Genomic DNA, 20,345 nt, shown 5'->3' with positions numbered 1-20,345 from the left:
GGGGGGTTGCAGACGGAGCCTCAGTACTCTTAGCTGCGCACGGTCTGAAACTGCTTTTCAATTATAAAAAGCCTGTGTTTTGCCCCTCCCTGCACTGGCGCTGATCTGGGCTGTGGAGCAGCACTGTAACGTTGAATGACTGAGTGCATGTTTTTCCCTGCATCCATACACTGTGTACTCTGCTGTGTAGTACTCTCAGGGGCACATAAAAATGCAGACTTATGTGAACTCCGTGAACTGTGCCTGATCACAGAGTTACATCAGGCTGACACTATACACTGTTATCTGCAACAGTTCAGTCTAGAACAAGCAGTATGAAACACCATATCTGTAAATACTAATGCAGACTGGCATGGTTCTTCGGTGTATGTAAATAGCCCAGACTTTTCAGACCCCCACTGATGGCTGATCCCACTCAAGCTGTTGTGCTGGGCGTGGCTGTGTAACTCAGGGAGTTCTGAGAAGAGGCAGGCCATATTGACCACAGCTGTGTGAGAGACAGGCAGGGAGATTGAATCCACGCTCCCAACAGTGGCAACCTCACCTGATCGACTACCTGCAAATTGCATCTCAGTGGTGACACTCCAGCCGGTCTAGACCTAGACAGCGAGGAACGGGATGAGGAGCTGAGGGGAGTTGGGGACTCTGTCTGTTCGTGAGAGTCAAGCCAAGCGTGAGGTCAGCCAGGTACTTCGCAGATCAGCGTTGACCTGTTCCGTCTGCTGGCCTCTCATTTTTAATGCGTCTCGTCCTCACCACCTGCCTTCTTCAGCCAATTCATTATGTCTTCATCCAGGGCAGGTGCTTCAATCAGCTGCTCCTCAGACGATTTCTTATCGGCCCCGAGCGCCAGCTGCACAATGACCCTTTTCTCCCAGTCAAATTCGAAATGTATTCGAAGGCAGTGAAAGCATTCAGTGAAGCAAAGCGGTTTTTCAAAACGCTCTGTTGAAGAAGACTGTTCCCCTGAGTAAGGTGCCACATTGTTCTGTTCATTTCCTTTATCGTAGCAGTTCTGTGCCATGTAGAAAGGGCATTAAGTTGTGGGACAGCATCTAAGTGGACACTGACTGCAGGTACAACGTGAACTTTATAATTCTGGTGATTAGCAACTGACTAAAAAATGATTTCCTTCTGGCACTGACTCATTTAAAACACTCAAGTGGCTCTGTGATATTGGCCACGAAAAGCCACCATGCAGAAAATAGGGTAGAAAGGCTTTCTATTCTATCTGACAGCAAAGTCCAGCTGTACTACCTAACAGTACTTCTTTCAGTTCTGCCCTTCTCTGAATTTTACTTGCTCTGTTATTGTCTCTGTCCCTCTTTCTGTATGTGGTTAATGCTGACAGAAGTACCACTTTTTATGATTCAGAAATATTTTGCAGCAGACAATGAGCTTCTTGCTTTGAAGAGTTCATAAGCAATTTTAGTTGAAACTCGATTAACCGTTGTGAGAGCTGACAAAAGCAAGAGGTTTTTCATGTTCTCACAGTATTATGAAACATATCTCATTAAATGTTCAAGGCTTAGTGAAAAATAAACGTTTTCCATGACCAGAGTAACAGCAAGTTACCATCAAGTAAACGTCTCGTGACAGATTTGCAGAAATGTGGCAAAAACTAGTTTTGTGTATGGTAATAAAAAGGTTTGTAAGATCCATTTATCTGCAGGTGGCTTGGCCAGACATTATAATCATTCCAGGAAGTCTGTAAACAGCCATAGTGTACATCTGATTAAAGTGATGGATGACATGAGTGAATGCTCTTAAAAGATTCACTGTTTACAGAACGTTTGCGTATGGGTCATTGGGGTCCTGGAGCAGAAGTTTAGAGACCCTCTGATTTATGCACTGAAAAGAACCCAGACATTTTAGACATTTGCACCCCACAAACTGCAGCCTGCAGGGATAAGAATCTCCACTTAAAGACAGTGTTAATTTGATAAGGTGAAACAAATAAGAAAGAGATCCCACACATCCTGGAAATCAGAGCATTTTTTCCAATTACCAAGACTGAAAATTGAAAAATTATGTCAATTAAGCCACAAAGAAAACTCAGTTTATCTCTCCATTTGGAGAGATAATTTGATTTACATTGAATTTTGCATCTTGTTTATGCAGGGGAAAGGAGAAACAACAAATACATTGTTTCCCTTTTTAGGGTTTGTGTACTGCACTGATTTAGTTAAAGAGAAACAGAGCCACTAGGTATGAATGTGGCAGTGAGGATAAAGGAAAGGAAGAATAAAGGAAGTGGCCTTTACAGGTGTTTGTACATCGTATTAAAAATTTCAATAGAGTGTGTTTTGTGACAGCTAATTAGTAGCAATCAGTGATTCAGTACTATCTACTGCAGTGTGTGTGTGTGTGTGTGTGTGTGTGTGTGTGTGTGTGTGTGTGTGTGTATTTATGTGACAGAGAGAGAGAAAGAGTGAGAGTGTATGCATTCTCTGTGCGAATGCGTGTGTTTTGCCCCCAAGAATGACATCTGGTCTCCAAAGAGACGCCCTCCAAAGAGTCTGCTTCATTAACCTGACGATATGCCTGGCTGCTGACTGGTCGAAATGAGAAAACGCTCGGCTTAAAATGTTAGGAGCAAAATGAGAAATCCCTTGTAATGAATTGGAATGTCTTCTCTAATGAACGTGGTATAGAGGCTGGAGAACAGGGCTAAAGAGAGTATGTGTGCAGCAACGTGAGAGATTATACTGCTCATATTCACTGCTGTAATACAGGATATATTCATTATTGCTGCTGTCTTTGCTGCCTGTAGCACTAATGACAGAGACTCAAGGAAAATTGGTATGTACAGTTGGACTTCCCAAGATGATTAATGCAATCCGTGTGTGCTGTGTTTGGTTGACTATACCCCAGAGTTTTCATTTCAACTTTACAGTGACAGTTGCTAGTGTGTATTATCTTTTTATTAATATTTTATGGACATGTTTTCTTAATATATTTGGTTATAAAGTTTTAAAAAGCTACTGAAAATGCATTAAAAGCATACAGTGATTAATTATTTACGAAACCTTATTCGATTCGATATTTAAGGAGTTATTTTCTGTCATCTTTGTGGCATTTAAAAATTAATCTTTTCATAGAAGCGTTAATACAGTGCATCAAGATAAGGGGTTTCAAGGAGTGTCTTTAAAAGCAAGACAAATATTTTTCAGTAGGACTGGTCACATAAGCGTTGCTATGCAGAGAAAAATATTCATGCCAAGTAAGAAGAACCGGTTTGATATTTAAGTCTCTGGATATGTGCTCCAGTGCTTCAAGTATGTTCTCTGATTCTGTGGGTGGATTCCATGGATGCAAAATGGATTCCCACACCCCCGTTCTGTATCAAGCAGCTTGGCTGGATTCCTGTCCAAATGCACCTCACACTGGAGGCATTGGAAACACATACCCTTAGCTAAAGCTAAAACCCCAATAAAACAGTGGCAAGCACATGTGATGAATGTGAAAGAGGGTTTGAGCGCATGTTCGCCGTGCCAGGGGAGAGTTACCGTGACACATTCTTGTACAGAGTGCTGCCTGCTGACTCTCGCTAATGAGCTGCATTGACATGTAAAGCTGGCTGGCTAACCGCACTCTGTAATACTCCATTATTCCTTCTCTCTGTATGGTTGACAGGGCCCAGTTCCTACAGTAGAAGTTGAGGTGCATGATGTATTGCGTGCAGCTGAAAATCATGTAGACTTTTTGTAAGTTTCGTTCTTCTAAGCTGAAACTCCCTAACCAGAAGGCTGTATGGTTTGTGTATCTTATGCATAACATCCTATTAATAATAATTAGTAGTATTATTATAAGTAATTCCTTATAAATAATACCTCAGCACATAATCAATAATATAAATGGCATACATGTAAGTTATAGAGAGATATATGGAAGAACAGTTCTTATGTCAGCATATTTTGTTCTAAAATGGTGTGGAAATCGATTCTTCAGTTATGTACTTGTGGTAACCAACTTCCATCTTTGGGTGGTACCTTAGGTACCTTAGGACTGTTTTGATGAACTCTGAGTGAAACCCAAAAAGAGAACTGGCCTCACCCTGTCTTTCGTGAGGGTTTGTGCAGTCATACATACCATTGCCATATGGCACAGTTTGCGTGCAACTCATATAGCATAAATTGCACATTTCCTCATAGCTTCTTACTGCACTTTGTCAGATACTATTGACTGCACATATTTGGAGTCCAATTTCTCATCTGAGTGAAGAGCATGTGGGGTCAGGACTGCATTCTCCGAGTACAGTTTCACGCTCCTCAGTTCGACTCAAGGGGGTTATTCCAGGAAGCGCATCCTTTGCTCTGAGACACCAAAGGCGATATTGATTCATTACATAAAACAGTACCACACAGTATAAGCTGTCGGGAGCCTTGACTGGGCAGGCAATTAAAGAGAGAATCCCTTCTCTGGGGTAATTTGTCTCTGTCGAGATGCCTTCACGGTCCATTCCTCTGGCTCAGCGCTCTGCTCTTATCATATGAAAAATGATTGGCTGATCCTACATGTTGCCCCCTTTGCAGAGGACCATTACAAAAGGAATTCTCTCCCTTTCTTTAGTACTGGAATACCGCAAGGACCTTCAGTTGCATTGATCGCAATCCACACTGGATGCCCAGTTGGACAGATTTCCGATAAACACGCTCATGCTCGATTTTTCATTTTATAGATTATGAAAATGTAGATTTTTGTTCATTTTTAAATAGTTTATATGGCTCTGACTGCACATGTTCCCCCTATAAAATCAATACTGGCAGAGGCTTTCATAATTCATATTCGTTGATTAAAACAGCTGCCACAGGACACAGGCTAACTAACTATACAAAGCCATTCTTTTGCAAAATTGAAAAGCAATAAAAATCAATGCTAGGCAATGCTGATTGCTCAGTCTGGGGATAGTCTGTGGATATTCACTATGAAAGTCTCTCCTTTACACAATTGCATTATGTCCAAGAGACAAAATTGCATTTAGAGAAGTGAGCACGTAGGAACATGTAATGTACACAGACCTGTTGTCATTTTATGTCGTTTTTATGTCGTTTTATACAATCATTAGAAGTCTGGAAAAATGTGGCTAAATTGTGATTGATATGCAGACGTTTGGTGCTGATTAGAAACCATAAAGATGTAATTGATATTTGTGTTGATTAGGAACGGTATCAGTACGACAGTATGACTTCAAACAAGGAAATAAAGAAGTGAAGACTGACAGATGAAAACTTGACGACACCTTTTAAAAGTGTATATTAATATAAACATTTTATTCAGTGCATTTTGTGTATACAACAAATAATAAACAACTGGAAGGTACCAGGCAGAATGCCTGCTTGTACATGTTGTTTTATCCTGGTACAGTTTGGAACACTTGATCCAACATGGGTAAATACACATAGCCTACATCATGCAGCTCTATCCCAGAAGTCCCAGCTGTCTCCCATGCAACAGATATGTTCACTTTAAAAAAATAATAATGATGATAATGAAACTAAACAAGAGCATCCCCGCAGCATGTATGGTATGAAGTTATGTTGCTGAAGGGAAGGAGTACTTTGCCCACAAAAAGGGTTCTTGCTGTACAGCTTCATTTGTACATGCCCTGTACAAGAGAGGGAAGATTTTTTCCTTTGTTTCTTTTTTTTTTTTTTACATTTGTTCACTTTTACAAATATGACATCCTAGAAAATGTTAAGCCACCTAAAAGTCCACAGTATATATTTTTTTCATAGAAAATTGTCACCACAAGAGTTATTCATTCACAAAACAGGGTCCTGGGTAGGAAGTCCACCATGTTGTCATGGCGAACAGAGTCAGCAAATCAATTCTCTACAAACAGTTGCATGAGGAGGGGGGTGGGGGAGGGGCTGACAAAAACCACTCGATTGGTTACAGACTAGAAGACAGAGACAAGATCAAAACAGAAGGGGACACATTTAACAGTCATCTCAAAACGTCATTCTAACATCGCACCAGCAAATCCAATTCCTACAATAGTGAATCATTTATGCTCACATACCGTGCATAACATTCTCTCCCTGTCCTCTTAAATCTTAAATTTACAATACGAAATACAATCCATCACTTCCCATTGGCTTCTGACTGCTTAAAGGGACACTCACAGTTCTGTCTTTGGTGTGCTGGAACCTCTTTCGTTCTGAGGAACTACAAAAACCAAACACTCAGGACAGGGAAATGAGGGGAAGGAAAAAAAAAAAGCTCTCCGCTAATTCAGACAATTAGCAAACGAAGTGGAGCCACTGCCTCTCTGTTGAGACCCTGCCCGTCTCCCCTGCTTTTTCAGTTCAGCTGAGTATCGGTTTTACTGAAGCAGAGGAACTCTGCACATATCCACTGTAACACAGGGCAGTTACTGTACCGCCTGATTGCAGCTCTCGTGGACTGCAGTGCTAGGGAAAATTGCTTATCTCTCAAGAAGCACAGAAGATACACAGAATCAGGCACCTCTCCGCGACTGCCCTGAACGGTGGCACTCTCGCAGTCTGCCCTGATGTTTGGAGAGGCGCTCAGGTATATTCTACATGACCAGGACGTAACCGAGTAGCTTCACAAGAAAAGGAAACCTTGGGAGAGCTAATTGGTTGGAACAAGACCAACAGAACACTACAGATGCTCTGTCGTGTTGAGCTTTCTTTTTTTTGTCATTGCAACTGTAGCAGAAAAAAAAAAACCAGGGCAAGCCTAATTGTGTGTGGTGGTGCTCTTGTTTTTGTCCTGTACCAATGAGGATTCACAAGGGCGAGAGGAGTCTGCTAGGTATCACGAGCATCTGGAGGTAAGTGTAGGAGTCCGCCCAGGCCGCGTCCCGGCCGCCCGGCTACGTGGACTCGTGCTGGCTCACCGCCTTGCCGCCGTTGAGCACCGCCGAGGCACTCCGGCTCTTGGTGGGCGTGCCGCTTCCGGAACGGGAGAACTCCGTCAGGTCATGGAGCGAGGGCTCTCTGTACATGGCCACTGAGGGACAGACGTGCAGGGAGACAGACAGGTGGACAGAGGGAATTGTCAGCCATACAACGCTTTTCAAGTACATGTACCACAACACTCTGTTATGGTTACTAAAAATGGACACTTCCTACATAATTACAGGAACAACAAAGAGTTGTTTTTTTTTTTAAACACACTTTTCAGTTGTCCAATGAACTATGAGAATGAAGCCTTGAAACTTAAGTCAGACTAAGACTTTGTGTCAACATTAAAGTTTTAATATCCAAATATATTCCTCTTCCTAAAATAGTAATTGAAGTTCTTCAGGATCTATAACTGCTTTATAGGACCCTATGATGTATCCCACTGACACTGAAGGCTGTAATACAAAGCAACCTCACATCTAAAAGTCAATCAATACAACAGCTGAGTCTGAGGGAGGGTAGGGACACTGGTAGAATCAATACTCAGATTATTAGCAGTGGTGCCACACAGCTGGACGCGCAGGTGGAAGTAAGACTCAGGGTTCAGGGGTTCAGCTCTTGAGCTCCATTGCAGTGATACTCAGAGAGCAGTAGTGAGGATCACTGAAGTCCCTATGGTAACCTGTCTCTACATGGGGCAGCCTGTGTTTCCCTGTCTGACCTTGGAGAACTCGCACCAAGCCAGTGGCCATTGCAAACCTGAGATCAGAGAGCCTGGGGCTTTTAAATGCCACCCCCGGTCCCTCGTCATGAAATAGTTATAAGCAGATTCCATTTTCCTTTCCAGTATCGCTACTTTTCGTAGTGCCTCCACTAAGTACAGCCAGTTAATTTAGAGAGCAAACTTAAATCTGTACTTTAATGAAAAGGTTGCAGCCTTAAAATTTTACACAAGATAGGCAGCATTTTATAGGGATACAACAGTGGAGTGTGCAGCAGTGTAATGATTTAGGTTTTCTATTTGAGACATTACAATCACTGCAGTCAAACTGTATATGGCTGCCATATACCAAAACATTTATCACATGTAAGTTATATATTATTAAAAACACCAAGCTGAAGTGCAGCAATAGATTTTTGTTGTCTTGTTCTCTTCATTTCTTCATTTCACACTATAAACACACACACACACTTACAGTACAAATCTTCCATTAAAATCATTTTGCCCAACATTTAAAGAAACAGCCATTAAAATATTTTGACTGAAACATAAACAACATCTCAAGAAAGTATGCTATGCCTTGCCATGTTAGCACTGAGCAGATTAGTCCAATCTCCCCTCTCCATCTCCCAGTAAAACATTAAGAAACAGTTCGGTTTGTCAGAGAAGTCTCCCGTGCAGTCAGGAAGCCTTCACTGCGGTAGAGACACATCCTGGTGGGAATTGGCCGTGTCTGTCTGAAAGCTGTTCCTCATTTTCTATGCTCATCCTCTTGAAACTGTCTACCATTCCCTGCACCCCCCAAATGCAAGCTCACACACGCCATCTCTCAGACACGCACACGTTTAATCCTTGTTGCCCGTGCCCTGACCATGGGGTAATTGTGGAGGTCATAACAGGACAAGCCTGGCTGGCCCAAAATGACACGGACCCTTTAGTGTGAGTGTGAGGGTGGGCAGACTAAGTGCTGTGGGCTGAGGTTGCTGGAGCGGAGCTGGCTTTGGAGCAGCCAGCCAGTGCTGAGGATCTATAGTCGATGCGGGAAAGCTCCCTAATTGGTCCTCTGTAACGGCGCAGCCTCTGAATCTTTACAAGCTGCTGGAGCTAATGGCCATTTCTTTCCCCAGCACTACAAGGCCGTGCATTTTTGCAGTGGTCTGGTGTATTCGGCCCAATGATTACTCAGTGGCTCCTAGAGGCATTGATGATGGACTCGCCCAGAAGCGGTTTTTAATCTGCGCAGAGATTCTGCTTGGCCAGCATGAAAATGAGCACGAGTTGGCATGGCGATATCTTTCTCAAACCAGAACTTTCCCAGTAATCCATTCCAACCCTCGCCTTTATTCCAGTTCACAGTGGTCTGGCAAGTTCTGTCTCCATTACTCAGACATACTCTCTTTCATATGTTGCTTTAATACCTTTCTGAGGAATTTCCTAGGTTTCAAAATGCCACATGTATGCAGCATGCCTGTACAAAGCTCATGACAATATCACAATGGCCCAAACTCTCAGCAGAAAAAGATTGTCTTTCCATTTGTTTCTCACCGCTAGGTGCTTTTTTCCAGCTGAACTTGTTTCCCATCCTTTCCTCACTGCAGCACTGAATGAAACATCGCCTGTGGCCTTTGAGAGCAGAGGCTCTCCACCTCCCTCTCCCAGTGGGAGAACAGGTGCAGTGCCAGGTCATGCCCTACCCACTCTAAAGGGGAAACTCTCTGACACTGTGTTAAAGCCCGGCTGTTAGCACACCTGCATCGACCCTTTATCTCGCCAGCTATCTGGCTGCATTACACTATGAACCTACAGCACCTAGAACAGGTCTGGCTTCTCTGCTCTGAGCAAAGCCAGATGAGTCAGCAAAACCGTGTCATAATATTGTTCTGAGCTATGAGGCATGGTCCTGCCCGTGAAGGCAGGTGTCCTAGGTAATTTCAAGTTTAGATGAAGGGAAGTTTTTGCACCGATACAAAATGACATAGGAGGATCACAGTAGCTGATGGATCTTCTGCTACTCCTACATATGTGTTAGGATGCTATCAGAAAGGTGCCTCGACGCCTCAGAGAGATCATTTTCTATATAAATGGAGATCATGATACTTGCCATAGTCAAGACGATAGAACTGAAGAAATGAAATGAACTGAACCCCAAACACACAGAAACGATCAGTCATAAATGTAGCCTGAAACTGAAGCTCTGTCCACTCTTCCACAGCATCTCTGCACGTTGAGTTTTTCATTAGGAAACTAACAAATACCTGCTAGATACCGTTTAACATTACTTTCTGATAGAATAGTAAACCACAGTGTAACAGGATTCCTGTTGTATTATGGAGCTCACTAATATTAACCCTAGGATGTAGCCTCAGGGCGTCAAAACACATTTTACCTGAGAAGTGAGTTAGCAGGTTAATTATAAATTGTTAAAATGGTGGTCAGTCAGTTATTCATTCTTTTTTTCCTTTGTTTTGACACTCATATAATTAGATATGTAGAAAATTCAAACAATTCGCCTGACATAGAGAAACTAAAACTGGGTCTATCCCTGAAATCTACCCCAGGGGACATACTGGTGATGAAATACCATGAAAGCCTGTTCCCTTGTGAGAGAGAGAGACCGGCGCGCACACCTTTCAGGGGCTTGGGGAGGAAGTGGGCGGCCGGCTTGTTCTTCTTCACATGGTTCCCCTTCATGATCTCGCCCTCTTTGTTCAGGCCCAGGTACCAGCCCCTGCCTGACTGCTGCTGCCGGTAGATCATGGAGGAGTACGTCACGTAGTAGTTCTCGAAGACTGACTCCTTGAACTTACACTCGGGTGTGAAGTGCTCCTGGAGGAGGGGGAGAGAATGCAGAGACCGGGGTAAACCATACGAACGCTCTGTGGAGCTTGGAGCAGAAGGTGTAGTGGCAGGTTCTCTGACTGTTGTTCCTCATTTGTTAGATGTCAGCAGTGAAGCACGGCTCAGATACAAAATCATTTCACTTAAGTACCATAGATAAACACATACACACATACATAAAATGCACTGTATATGTGGCGTCGTACCAAAGTGTCATAGATGAACACTTGCACAATGCATGCGATTCATAAGTTCACTTTTTATGCCTGTGTTTTCTGGCTGTATCGTAAATATTTTCAAGATGTATTATGCCTGGTGTGATGAATAATTTACCTTTTTTTTAATGCCATACATCCAGAATGATGTTAATGATTTCTTGAAATAAACATTTATTATCCTGTAATCTAATATTTTTAATAAACAGTTAACGTGAGCACACTGTTGGATGCAGCGCAAGGTAAGTCGATTTATTCAGTTCGAGCTCCGTCTTTAATGGCTACCCATCAGGCTGGTAGGCAGGCGGACATGCGAAGGCTGCTGCTGAGCTCCCTGTTTAGCTGACAGGAAGCTTATAAGGAACACTTCGGAATAGGAACACTTCTGATTGTGACTCTCTGTGTTCTTTCATTTACAGATCTGACAAGGCCCCCGTTTGCTCCTTCACGCTAATGAATCCGCCGCTCTGAAGCGCATGCTGCAGAATCAACTGTGGCACTGGAGACGCACTTTCAAGAGATATGCATGATTGCCCCCCCCCCCAACACCCCCACATTCCCCCTCTTGTTTTGTCTCTACCAGCGCCCCCCCCCCCCCCCCAGCCACCACCTTAACTCTCTCACTACCGTGCCATTCCATCAAAGCAATGAAATGCGGTTTGTGTTTTCCTGAAGGCTGATGGAGCTGATACTGCTGAAACGCTGGTTTTAAGCATTACATGTGATCGCTTGTCACTGATTGTATCAGGCATGCCCAATCACTGAGGGTGGGCACGGGGAGTGTGTTTATGTGTGGAAGTGGGGAGGCACTGTCTCAGCATAAAAGTACTCCATTTAAACTCCACTTAATTTCATTAAAGAACACATTCTGTGGTTCTGTGAATATAGCTACCGGTTTCATAAGCTAACAGCTAAAGCGAGGTATGTGGGAGGGGATTTGTTTGAGTAAACTAGCAGAGGCAAGATGTACTTCCTCCTCCCACAGTGCTAATTACTTTCCAGCTTCTCTCTGCCTGACCCATTCATTTTCTCTAGGAAGGATCGATACGTTTGTTCCCTGGGACAAAGTGAAATGGCCTTGGTTGTGCGGGGAGTGCCAACGGAAGGGGCACACCACACACCCTGAGGTGCGGTCTTCCCCCGAATGACAAGCAGCTGAGGTCACCTGACTGCCACTTCAGTGCCACTTTCCTTCTGTCGTCTGGCTCAAAGACAGCAGGTCGTTGAGCATTCAAATCCGAGTCCCCTGTCTCCTGCATTATTCACAGAGACGCTTACAGGTCCCAGACAAGGTGACACAAGCCTTGCCGACGACTTGCTCTGCTGATGACATCGGACCTCTATGGGGACAAACTGGCGGCTGAGCCAGTCTTCACAGTTAAACTCACGGCACTGGGATTACTTCACTTTAGAACGCCTGGATCTTAACATTGCAGCAGCCACAGATATGGAAAGGTGCTTGATCAAAATGAACAAACTAATATAGGGCACAGACTTTCACAAATGTGATCAAACTAAGAGGAGGTAGCCCCTTTTGTTCTCTATGACCTGTGTCAAACCAATGCCATGGAAACCACTTGGGACAGTGGCCCTGGCCACGCCCACCATCAGTTACCTCTGATCACAAACAGCCAATTGTAGTGTGGGCTACACTGTGCCCATGAGGCAGGTGGATGAGCCTGACCCACTCCTAGATCCCCCGCTCATAAAAACCGCCTCCTCTCAGACAACCCGGGATCTTCTTGCAGCTCAGAAAGCTTATCCAGCGTTTCGGCGAGGGTTGCGTAACCGCTCCGCTCGTGGCGGGCTGCGCTGCGCCCGAAGGTCAGACTCATTAAAATCGATTGAACTGCAAACTAAATTTTAATCTGCTTTTCTGAGAGGATTGGATTAAACTCTAAAGTCCATCTTGTAGGAGATAATTAATTACAATTATGATAGCAGCATCGAGAAAAAAAAAAAAAAACACACACACACACATAACAATGATGGGGAGAAGGAAGAGGGAGGAGGCGGAGAGAAAGCCTCTGTTGTGTTAGCGCTCTCATTGCTATGAAACAATCTGCCCTGTGCAATCAGGCCTTGCTCTCCACAGCTGGGCACTGGAAGAAGCAAACCCCTGCAGCTAAGGAGGTGGTAATGACGGGGTCTTTCCGCTAATGCGCCGGGCTTTGCTCTGCAGACTCTGCCTTGCCAATACATCAAGCTGCCACTTACCAGCATGCCTGCGCATTTGTCTGCCTGCTGTAAGAAGGCACTTAGTTAAAAGGAGTGAGTTAAACAATCTATTACAATGCTTCCGCAAAGCCGGTCGCCGCGGCGAGTGGCTCCGATCGGGCGGCGCGGCCGTATTAATCGGGGTGCTGTGCTCACCCGCTCCATGGGAAAAATTATACACCGTGTTGCTGTAGAGGCAGCAGCCTGGATAATGTAGGCTTGGGGGCATCTGGCACGCTGCAGCAGGAGTAGTTGAATACTGTCTGGGTCTATGTGCCCCAGTAAAAAAATGTATATGTTAATGTATGGTAAAAATCCAAAGTGATATATAGGAAACATATTCTCCTTATGCACTTGGCTTGTATATTTTAAGATGTGTTACTTTCAATAATGGAATGGGAGTTCTTCCACATATCAAGAAAAAAAGGCTAAAAATGGAGAAATTGACCTATTCTTCTGCTCCTCCATCCCTCACACTTTAACAGCTGGCTTCACTTCCAGGTGACATATTTTAGGTGACATTCCTCCCTGTGGTCTAATTCTGCTGGTGGGAAGCGAATGAATCCCTTGTCAAAGATGGCATGCACCCTTCATTTGGGTCACATGACCTCACTCTTGATGGTCCGTGGCCAGCCGCCGTTTCCTGACCAGGAGGCGCCTTCAGGAAATGGACTTTAAACGATCCCATTAAGACCCATTCCCTTTTGTCTGAAAGAGGAGCAACAGTGAGGAACAAAGCTTCGGCTGAAAGTCAACCATGTCAACCGTGGCGTGGCCAGAGAGCCCTGACCTTGGGTAAGGACTTGAACTCGAGCAAACTGATTCATCAGCGAGGCAGCCGCTATCACGGCGCTGACATTAGCAATGGTGACTGCGTTACTCACTGGCTGGATGGGGAAACTGCACCGGAGAGCACGTTTTCAAACACAGGCAGCAGTGCAGAGGTGGATGGGTAAGGTGAGAGACAGCGGTCACTGGAGACCACGCTGTGAAACTGTGGTGTGGCTGATGGTGACGTATCTCCTAGCTCTTCCCTGCTGTGTGTTCCTCCTCATGACGGCTTTGTTCACGCAGCGGAGACCGAGAGCTGCAGTCACGTTGTTCTGAGGCCTGTGATGTATCTCTGCGAAACTGGAAATCCCACAACCCCTCCCTCCACTCCCTTCTCCTCCCCTCCCCTCCCCTACAGGGCATTCCCTGCCTGGGCTGCTACATGAGCACTGTGAGGGGGGGGTGTGTGTGTGTACATATGTCTTCAAAGGGAGGGTGTGTGTGTGTGCGTGTGTGCATGTCTTCAAAGGGAGGGTGTTTGTGAGTTTATGTATGTATGTGTGTGGGGGAGAGTAGTGTTGTGTGCATGTGTGTGTACAGTATGTGTACTGGGAGGGCAGTTGTGTGTGCATGCATGTTTGGAGGGGGAGTGTATATGTGTGTATTTGTGTATGTGTATGTATGTGAATGTAGGAGAAAAGACATGTTTGTTTGCATGTGTTTCTGGGGGATGTTTGTGTGTAAGCTTTGAATGATCTTTGGGATAACATCATATGCTTGCTTTACAGCTTCCCAGTCCCTCTCCTTCTCTCTCACTCTCCATCTCCATTCCTTGATCTTCCTTCTCTTTTTCCCTGCTTCTCCCATGGCTTTTCCATCGCTGGTGCTTCCTCTCTTCCTCCATCCTCCTCCCCCTCATCCTCTCCCTCACCCTTCTCTAGCACCATCTATTAGAGGCTGATTGAAAGGACAAGAGGTATGCAGGATACATCCTGTCCCCTCAGCAAACTCCTAGCCCCTCCAGTCAACAGCAGACATGCCCTCTGTGACAGGACTCTCAAACCTGTGACAGCTTTACCTATTATAATTCATTTAGGCTAGCCATGATTGTCACGCTGCGAGTCTGTACCAGAATCATGCACCGGGTGCGATCTGTGAACGACTCCGTGAGTTGGGCTGGAAGGCGACCGACGGCTTCCTGCCCCAGCAGGGTGGAGATTAGCAAGCGAAACCTGAGCGATCTCTCAGAATGGCAGGAGTCGTGTGGTTACAGCAGGGGTGGTAGAGAAGCCACCGTTGATGATTATGGAATGTGACTGTATCTTTTTTTTTTTTTTAATGTTAAGAGGTGCTTGAATCTTCCCCCTTCACCCCCTCCACCCCTGATTCATCCGTCTCTGTTTTACACATGCACTTCATGCACTCTCTCCCCTTTGCTCAATTTATCAGCAGTACACTTTCATGGCCAACCCCTAGTGCAAAATGAGTGACTTATTTTGTGACAAGACAACACGGATGTAAATGGTGTCCCTCTCAGCACAAACATAAATACACTCACCCCCAACCCCCTGCACACACACACATACACACACACACACACACTCCAATGGCCACACTGTTCATGCACCCTCATCCTTTTTTCCATACTGTCTAAACTACATTGAATGAATCGATTGCTATAACATACAATAGTAATCTACAACTATTAGCATCGATTCCCCTACTAGATATTTTCAAATGCAATTAAAACCCAGTCATAAATCCATCTCTACACCTTTGGTCTGATGTTTCCCCCAATAGCTAACCCTAAGAGTAACATGGCACACTATACCCCAAGTTTATTTTATCAATATCTGCCATCACATTCTATATGGGGGAGTAAAACCCAATCTATCTATCCTTTCCAATCCTACCAGGCTATCATAACCCAAATGAAATTCTGAGAAATTACAGCAACAATAACAGAGTGAGCACTGGCAGTCCACTTGCCTGGCATCCCCACACGAATGAACACATTTAAGAGCAATGTTGTAAAATCGTGTTTGGCTGTTAAATTAAATGATTCATCTCAATTAAAATTATTTAGGTCATCTTGCCTTAGCAGGGTTTAATCAGTAAGATCACGGTCATTTTACAGAATGTGCCTGGGTTAAACTGGCTGGATTCTCTCCTGAATGAGAGAGAGCGATTTACTATGATTTGTTTGGGGGTTTTTTGTGCTAAGACCTTAAGCTGGCGGGACAGTCACTTGCTGGTTCCATGCACCGCGACTCAGGCTTTTTGCAGCGTGACAGTCTGAGTCCATATAATCCCCTTCGTTATCAATGTCAGGATTTTTTCCCCCATTTTAAAAGCACTCCCAATCAAAGGCTTGCAGTGTGGTGGCGAGAGCGATCCTGACAGCGTTTTCGGTTCCCGCCTCCTTCTGTGTTTTTGTGTATCGATTGGCTCTGGGTAGCGACAGAGTGCTCCGCATGGGAGCCCTGTTGCAGGGGAGGCTTTCAGGGCCTTTGATGTGGGGGGGGGGGGGGGGGGGGTTGGAGGGGGAGGCAGTGTGGGGGCGTGGATACTACATACAGCACCACCATCACCGCCACTCTGAACAGGCTAGCTGCATGCACTCCTCAAGGAGCTACGACAGGGACATGCTGTGACGCACACACACACATCCTGGAATGTGCTTACAGTTTCCTTTTCATCATCACTCACTCCTTCACTTTCTCTCTCTCTATCACACACACACACACCCACACATATATTATTATACACAATATAAAAAGAACACGCACACACAAAAGTGCGTGGAAATTCTGGACTGTGCTTATAATTTTCTTCCCACAGTAACTCGCTCTCTATCTCTGTCTCTCTCTTCCTTTCTCTCTCACACACACAGCATATATTATTACACAAAATATAAAAAGAATTGCTCAATATACACAGTGCAGTACCCTTTCACAGTGCTTCAGGTGAATCGGGTCAACACTCTGGAATTTCCAGTGCTTTCAACAGCTCTTAAATCTCTCTTCACCTGAGAATGCCTGCGTGTTTTACAGTTCCTGATTAGCATAGCTGCTGTGTGTGCAAACATGCCCACATCAGCTCTGTTTCTTTTGATAATGTGTCCCTCGCCTTTGCTTATACGCTAATGAGGTGTACCATCCTCCACATTAGTGTGATGGAGGGATCTGACACCATTCCCAACTGAACCGGGACTGAAGTGACGCTCGCTGTCTTTTCCTAATCCCAGCGACCCGCTGGAAAATTAATTAACGCACTTCAAAGGCACCTCAAGAAAACTGGCACATTATATTTTTTTTTACCCCTAGTTATTTTGCACATGTCCATACATTAAGTAGGCACACAGTCTGCTTTACACAATTTACAAAGGCATGTGCATAAAATGATTTTTTTTTTTAAATTTGGCATTAAATCGGTAAGAAAACAATGGCATGTTTATTTTAATACATCTGGCCCATTTCATACAATGGCATGTCATTACTTTATTCTTCCTGTTATACAGATTGAATATAACATTAATTTACTGGGGCACATTCTTGATGGTATGAAAAGGCTACAACTGCTTCATAATAACCAACATTATACATAGTTTGCCAGATTGATCAGCTCCTTTTTTATCCTGGGGCTCTGTCAGAAAATATGCAAGCAGTTAGTTGAAGGCAGTTCTCTGTCGCATTGTTCGAAATGCTGTTGAACACGCAGGATACAGTAGGTAAGATGCCACACAACACGGCGGGCATGATACAGAGCAATAAAAGACGTGTGTGACCTTGCACATTAAACTCTTCCATGGGTTTAAACAGCGGGATCAGTAAGGGACTGTGCAGGTGATGGAAGAAAGTGAAGTAGTTTTAATTGATTGTAACTCTCCCACACACTGACACTGACGGATGAATACATTTTCACTGGTGCGTTTTGCTCACCCACACATGTTCCCTCTCTCTCTCTTTCTCTTAGAGAGCACAGTGTAACATTGCAGTAGCAAACAGCAGTTAAGCTATATAAAGACTTGCCTCTTTTTTAGCCAAAGACACAGACACACACAAACATACACACACACACAAAGCTAAACTTGTCTTGATGGAATGTCATTTCATCCTATATTTGCATTCTCAGATCTACTACATTTGCATATTGGGCATTAGAATAAATACATTTTCACATGATCAAATAAAATGGGATAATATGGGCTATCCATATATGATCAAACAAGTTTAGTACTCTAGACTGAGAAGTACAGACTTACTATAGACAAAGAGAAAATATTGACCTTTTCTAAATGATATATTTATTAGTCTCATAAGAAACAGAAACACAAAAACTGAGTTATAATATTCCTCAGTCAAAAGACCCCTCTATTGCCCATCACTGGGCTATTTTCCACCTCCGATTGGAGCTTCCTAATCACTGCTGGTTTGATCAGATTGCTCCTCAGCGCTTGGCTTCACCATAGCTACAGCTCTCATATACACAGTGGTGAAGATGCTGTTCGGCTATTCCATGCAAGCAGTGGTTGACCATTCCAAAGACTGCTGACAGTGCAGTTGAGATGGCCAAAAGCTATGCTTCACTACTTGAGGGGAAAATCACTTAACACGGTGTAACTGCAATGAAAACATCATACCACAGTTTCGCTGTATAAACAACCGGCTCTTTTTATACAGAAGTGCTTTTGAAATTATAGTAGGCAATTAGATTTAATGTCTCTGTCAAAGGTTAACATGAACATGAATGCAATATGACAATCTTGTTAAAAAGGTAAAAAAAAAAAAAAAGATATCAGCTATGCGTCTTTCTATTTTTACATGTAATTTTATAATTTTATTCATATGGTAATGAGCAGGAGAGAGAAGCAGAGAAACTCTAAAGGGAATTTCCACAAGTTCTTTAATGTCTGTGAACAAATATTATCGTTATGGCACATGTATCAAGATCCTATGTATAATGAATTGGGAGTAAATGTTCCAGATGTATATATAGCTGTTAGAGAAAGAGCAACACTGTAATAGTGAAGCATAAAAACACTCATGGGAGTAACTGACATCTTCTGCAACTTGCCAGAAATGGTAAAATCATCTAGCTAATACGGTCCACCTTGCATGACTGTAGTTGGCTACGTACAGCACTGCACAAGGGAAGGCAAACACTGGCTTAGTGCCCCACAGGGGAGCCATGAAGTAAATAACATATCTATGAGGAGTCTACTCCGTCTATGAGGAATCGGGTTTATTAAGTGAGTCTCAGCGCAGACTTTTTAATTACAAACATCACTGCTCAGATCATTAAAAGCACTCGGCAGGAGCAGAAAATCCACAGCGAATGTTGTTAATTTGAAGTTTTATTTTTATTCTTTCTATATATTGACCTCGGCGCCTTCGGATTGGTGCTCCCTGCAGACTGCTGGGCTCCGTAATCTCATTCATTATAATCTAATTATACGCATTCTTCAAAGTTCCTGCCGCAGTTCTGCCGGCCTGCAGCCTTATCGGACCTCGCATTAGACGCTGCTCATTTCAGGGCCAGGATTAGCTGTCTACAGCATCTGACTGAACTCCGGTCGAACACGGTTCTGCTGCAAGGCTAGAAATGCTGCCTTTCACAGATGACAAACACAGAAAAGCAGACAGGAGTCTTGTATTATCTATGCAGACATGCGTCATGGCGAATAACATAAATCACGCGTGTAATATGTTGTAAGCATGATATGCATCTTGCAGGAAAACCATCCTGTACTACCTGCGCTGTTCTTCTCAATGCAGCAATCGTAGGGAATGTCAATTTTTTGGTGCCCTTTCTCCAGGCTCTTGTACTTTATCAGGGGGCTCATTCTGAACATATTTGGGGCGTGTGCACAGTGCACATCTGTGGACCTGCACAGTTGTTTATGGAGCCTGCAATATTGTGAGATCCTGACGCTTGCAACAGGAACACTTATTGGCACAGGCCTGAATTATTCATAACTTCGCTCATTTAATCAGAGAACAGAAGCGGGCTGCCAGAGCTGTCAACTGGATTATGTTCATAAATCCTTTATTTTTGATAACACTGAATTATATCGGAATTGCAGGGCCTTGTTGGGGAGAATGGATTCTGACATAGAGGTTGATATCTTTCCATGGTACGAGCATTTAATTGGTAAACGGAGTACTGTCTGTTTGAATGGAAAAATACCACATTAAAACAGTGACAGGCTTGCAATTGGCTGTGTGAATGGCACAGTAACGGTGGTAAGAAAACCTTAATGACATTAAAGGTTCTTGTTGTTTATTTGTTTCTATCCACCCTCCCCGAGCAAAGGGAGGTGTGGGGCTGCTCGAATCAACCCACACACTTGCTCCTCAGCGCTGCTGGCGTTGCCATGGTAACCTGGGCACACGCCAACACGCAAGTGTTCGGTCTCGTGCAGGCAGAACCGAAGGTCAGCCATGCGTGGAGAGAGGGGGGCGGGCAGGGCAAGGGGGCAGGCCACCTTTTGCACTGACCATACATGTGTCCAGGAACCCATGAGATGCAGGAACGAGGTGGTTGTTCAAGTATGACAGGGGCAATAAATAACTCCGGGTTCCAGTGTGGAAACCCTCTGGTGGAGAGTTTACAGTAAGCACCAGTCATAAGTCACTGTTGTAGCAGCAGCGTCCAGATGGTCTGCAGCACTGAGGAGGCAGAGGGCACAGCCTCGTCCTGCATCCC

General features: G+C 44.2%; 1 protein-coding gene across 6 annotated transcripts in view; it reads right to left on the bottom strand.

The window, feature by feature from the left end:
• Positions 1-5,313: 5,313 nt before the first annotated feature.
• fgf13a (fibroblast growth factor 13a) overlaps positions 5,314-20,345 on the bottom strand; it is a 108,663-nt gene continuing 93,631 nt past the window's right edge. For 5 of the 6 annotated variants that reach the window (XM_036549092.1, XM_036549091.1, XM_036549089.1 and 2 more), the window contains 2 exons: positions 10,224-10,422; positions 5,314-6,981 (listed from right to left, as the gene is read on the bottom strand). In XM_036549092.1, coding sequence (XP_036404985.1) covers positions 6,845-6,981; positions 10,224-10,422 — 336 coding nt within the window. In that variant the 3' untranslated portion in view covers positions 5,314-6,844. The remainder of the gene's footprint in view (positions 6,982-10,223; positions 10,423-20,345) is intronic. The other variant, XM_036549094.1, reaches the window with a different exon arrangement.

Source organism: Megalops cyprinoides, chromosome 16, assembly GCF_013368585.1.
Source record: "Megalops cyprinoides isolate fMegCyp1 chromosome 16, fMegCyp1.pri, whole genome shotgun sequence".
Lineage (NCBI taxonomy): Eukaryota > Metazoa > Chordata > Actinopteri > Elopiformes > Megalopidae > Megalops > Megalops cyprinoides.
This window is presented reverse-complemented; position numbering and strand designations above follow the sequence as displayed.